General features: G+C 36.2%; 1 protein-coding gene across 1 annotated transcript; it reads left to right on the top strand.

Annotated features, from left to right (window-relative positions):
* The first annotated feature begins 1,657 nt into the window (after window positions 1–1,657).
* On the top strand, window positions 1,658–4,674 carry LOC129571458 (uncharacterized). The gene is made up of 3 exons (XM_055451251.1): window positions 1,658–2,786; window positions 3,009–3,235; window positions 4,615–4,674. Exons 1-3 carry the CDS (start codon window positions 1,658–1,660, stop codon window positions 4,672–4,674), a joined length of 1,416 nt encoding a protein of 471 aa, XP_055307226.1.
* Window positions 4,675–5,170: the final 496 nt, after the last annotated feature.

Genomic DNA, 5,170 nt, shown 5'->3' with positions numbered 1-5,170 from the left:
TGGAAAATGGAAGATATTGTGTCAAAACGCCATTCAAAGATGGAAAAAATGCACCAGATTTGGGAAACTCGCGAAAATGCGCCATTGCAACATTTTTGCAGCTTGAAAATCGATTCAAAAAAAAATCCTAAATTGGCAGAAGAATATAAAAAATTCATTCACGAGTACATTGACCTAGGTCATATGGAACGATCGGTTTACAATCCAAATATCACATCGTATTATTTGCCACATCATTGTGTAATACGAGATAGCACAACTACGAAACTTCGGGTAGTGTTCAATGGCTCTCAAAAAACTGACAACAGAAAATCTCTCAATGATGAACTTGCATTGGGTGCCATAGAACAAAGGGACATGTTAAGCATTCTAATCAATTTTCGCATTTACAAATATGCATTTACGGCTGACATTGAGAAAATGTACCGCCAAATTTTAATTTACGAAAGCCAAAGAGACTTGCAAAAAATCATTTGGCGTGATTCCCCTGAACTGCCACTTTCTGAATTTAGACTTATCACGGTCACATACGGCACCAGTCTCGCTCCGTTTTTATCACATCTCACTACAAGACAACTTGCAATCGATTGCGAAAATTAATATCCAGAGGTATCAAATACCATAAGAAAAAACATGTGGGTTGACGATGTGGTAAAAGGTGCTTTTACTAAGGCAGAAGCAATACAATTGTGTAGCGACTTGCGCAAGGTATTCAGCAAAGCCGGATTCAATTTACGTAAATGGTCTTCAAACAACGCAAATGTGCTGTCCGCAATTCCGGAGAGTGATCGTGAATTGAAGGCTATAAGCAGCAGGGTGAAAGCGTTGGGCATAAAGTGGTCGCCGTCTCAAGATGTTTTCACATACGAACTCAGTTTAAAAAATCATTCAAATCCATTTACAAAAAGATTGCTACTATCTGAAATCTCTTCAATGTTCGATCCACTTGGCTGGATATGTCCAGTAGTAATTTCAGCGAAAATTTTGGTACATGTTGAAGCAATCGTGTAAAGTATGATTATTATTCTGCACCGTACAGCGTTTCTTTGCCAGAGGTGGTTTATTTAGTATAAATATTATTTTATATTTACAATATTTACAATTTGATATTTTAAATGTTTCATTTTACTCTCTCCAAATTCTGCTTCTTTTAAAATATTCGGTAACTCTATGTTTGACAGTATTTGTATTTGTGTTAAAATCAATCAAATAAGTATCACAATTTGGAATCGTAGTAACATTGCATTCATTAGGTAGATTAGGCGGTTTGATAGGAACAAAATATTTATAAAATTCATTGTATGTCATCAGCATATAATTTATAGGCTCGAACTTTGAGTAATCACGATGACGCATTGGTAATGATAGAAAATTTGAGTTTCTTGTCCCATGTCGCGATGTTCTAATATTTATTTTGCTCAAAATGTGTTTCGATGATGTATGTCCACACATCACATTATGAACGAGTGATATTTGGGCTACTTTTCTTCGTTCTTCCAGCGTTATCATTTGTAATTCAAGCAGTCGGCATTCATATGGTGGTTTCCTAAATCTGTGTGGCCATTTCATTTTATGAAGTGCAAACAACAGAAATTTTTTCTGGATGGATTCAACTCGGGCAATCTTTTCAGCTGTGTATGGGTTCCATACTTATATGATGAAGAACGAAGATATTTTAATAGTATCTGGGGATTTTAATTTGTCACGATTGGATTGGTATACTGATGATGCTGAAGATGCTGACATAGCCATTCCAATAAGTGCTTCATCTGAAAAAGAAATGGTCGTTTTGGACACCTGTCATGATCTGGGCCTTATGCAAATCAACAAAAATGGCAACTTGAATGGAGCTATGCTTGATTTAGTTTGGACTAACAGCACCGATTTCGTCAATTGTTCCAAAAATGATTATCACCTACTGAACCAGGAGTCACATCACAAATCGTATGAGATAAATATTGGTAATTTTGATTGTAACCAATTTAAACCAACTTCGAATTATAGTTACCGAGATTTTGTGAATGCCGATTACGATACCATAAATGAGTCGCTGAATGACGTCGATTGGATGGAAATGTTTTCCGGTGATGATTTGGACTCGCATATCACAAAGTTCTACGAACTGATTGATTCAGTAATTTCATCGAATGTTGTGATGAAAACAAAGAAGCTTTCAAGTCACCCAAAATGGTTTAATAATGACCTTATCAATTTGAAGAATAGAGTCAATAATCAGTACAAATACATAGCATCCAGACATACCATTGAAGAAAAAAACTACGCCAAAAAAGAACACTCCAAATTGAGAAGAGAATACAAAAAGAGCGCACGTTTGGCATATAGAAACTACAAACTCGAAATGGAAAACCTTATCAATGAAGATCCACAGAAGTTTTTCGAATTCGATAATGGTTCCAAAAAGACGAATGATGATCTTCCGAATGAAATGGTTCTTGGAGATAAGAAAAGTAGTAACCGAGGTGAGATAGCAAAATCTTTCGCAACACATTTTTCCAAAGCGTACACTGAACCGGATTATACCAAAAATGAGAATTATTCTGAAGATGAACCATTGCTAAAGGATCTGTGTGCTAAATTTCCAACTATCAACATTACTGAGGAAATGGTTATGGATACGATAAATAACCTTCCAAACAACATGGTATCTGGACCTGATGGAATACCAAATATTTTTGTCAAAGAATGTACTACAGCACTGTTGAAACCAATAACACACATGCTGAAGAAATCATTAGACACTGGATTTGTACCTGAAATTTGGAAAAGTTCATTCGTTAGACCGGTGCACAAAGCCGGTGTTAAAGCTAAAGTTGAAAACTATCGTGGTGTAGCCCTGCAGTGTGTAATACCGAAGTTGCTTGATTCCATCGTTGCCAAACACCTTAATTATCACATGGAGAATATTATTGATAACAGTCAACATGGATTTGTGAAGGGAAAATCTACAACTACAAATTTGGCTGAATTTACATCGTGTGCAATTTTAGGAATGAAAAACCAAATACAAACCGATGCAATTTACTTGGATATTGCGAAGGCCTTTGACTCGGTCAACATTGATTTACTAATACGCAAATTGGATATTATGGGACTGAATCAACAATTGCTCAAGTGGATCAAATCGTATTTGCATGGTCGCCAACAGATTGTCAAATTGAATGAAACCAGGAGTCACATCACATATCGTAGTGGATTATTTTTGTCAGACGCAAAGGTAAAAGAACATGAATAACGCAGAACACATCGATTCAATATTTGAACGCAGTCTCTTTCTTTCAACCTGTCACCCGACCATTTCTTTTTCAGATGAAGCACTTATTGTTATTCGACGAGTTACATGTCGAGCCCCATTGAAGTTACATCGGGAACTGGTCAGGGTTACCCGATTGGTGCTACATTGTTTCTGTTGTTCATCATTGATTTACCAAAACACATAAGAAACTCAATACTTCAGTCGTTTGCTGATGACACTCGCCTATGGAAACACATCAGACATTATGATGATTGTCTGGAATTACAAGCTGACTTGAATAGGCTTGTTGAATACTTTAACCGGAACAAGCTAAAGCTAAATGTATCTAAGACCAAATATGTGTCTTTTCATCGTGGCCACCTGAAATTTAACTTCGAATATTCCATTGGCAACGAAAAAATCGATCGAGTTGACGTGATAAAGGATCTTGGGGTGATACTTGACCATAAATTGAATTTTAATGCACACATTGAGTATATTACAGCCAAGGCGAAATCACGTTTAGCATGGATTAAACGATTTGGATATGAATTTGATGATCCATGGACAATAAAGAAATTATTTTTCAGTAGTGTATGCTATGTGGTTTTCAGCTCACCAGTCGAAATCTATGTGATTTTCAGCTCACCGGCCGAAATCTATGTGGTTTTCAGCTCAGTCAAAAATGAGTGAGCCGAAAATCACATAGGTTTCTGTAGGTGAGCCGAAAATCACATAGGTTTTGACGGGTGAGCTGAAAACTACATAGTTCTGAGGGAAATTTCGATGATTCATCGTGTAGGGAATTCAACTTGCGCGATGATTCATGGTATAGACATGTGATGACTCATTGCGTAGGAATATTTATGTGATGACTCATTGGTTTGGGTAGTCGTTCGTATAAATATGGATGCAGATTTATGTGATGGCACCATTTTTGGATTAGCGTTAGAACTAGTCAAATCGTTGCCCAAAAAACTCGTCAACCCAGTCTTGAAATCTTGAAAAATCTGTAGTTCAGTTATTTCTTCAGTGTAGTAATTCTAAAATATTGAAATTTATTTTAGACGGCCCTTTTTATTTTCCATTCATTTTAAAAAGAAAAAATGTCTGCAGCAAGAAAATTGAATGAAATCTCCGCCAGCTCAAGCAGCTCGTTTATGAATTTTGATACGTTGGAAATTGGAAAACGTTATAAAGTGTTGGGATTTGCTGCATTCAAAAGCGAAATGTTTAATAAGGTTCGCACCTGTGTTCGCGGAGATATAGAAGAAGGTAGCCTTCTATTGCCAGAACGTTTCGACAATTCACTTCATAGAATTTTGAAGATGAATACGGACAAACTTTACATCATTTTCCAGGGTCGTGATTCGAAACGCGGAAACCGTCTAAATATTGACTTCGAGGAAGATGAAGAATAGAAAAAAGAAACCACAACATCAACAAGCGCATAAGAAAAAATATATAAAACATTCTATGCGTAAATTTTTCGTCAGTCGGTTCTTAGCTGCTTTAGATAAGAGTTAGCTGCACGCATTTTCATCAAGTTTTATAAGTGTTGTCAAAACTAAAAAGTCATTATGAGATATGGTTTAAATATGTTCTTGAGTGCGTTGAATAGAGACGCTGAAGACTACGGACTTCGCGAACCTCATTGCGTACTTTATTATGAAAAATGGCTCGAATATATTAAAGCTGATCAACTTAAGTATCCCGGTCACAACATACGTGGTTCAGATTTCTATGGGCTGATGCAAGAATTTTTTGGATTTTTCGAAAACAATAAGGAGGTTTTTGATTCTGTGGGCGCTATTGATTTAACACGTTATATGGATTTGTTTGAAACATATGGCGAAGAAGATCTCTTTGAAGGCATTGTTACAGATAAATACAATATTGGGACCTTTATAAAATTTA

Source organism: Sitodiplosis mosellana, unplaced genomic scaffold (assembly GCF_009176505.1).
Source record: "Sitodiplosis mosellana isolate CC-2019 unplaced genomic scaffold, AAFC_SMos_1.0 Smas_scaffold_2515, whole genome shotgun sequence".
In the NCBI taxonomy this organism is placed as follows: Eukaryota; Metazoa; Arthropoda; class Insecta; order Diptera; family Cecidomyiidae; genus Sitodiplosis; species Sitodiplosis mosellana.
Note: the sequence above shows the minus strand (reverse complement) of the source record. Positions and strands in the feature narration are given on the sequence as shown.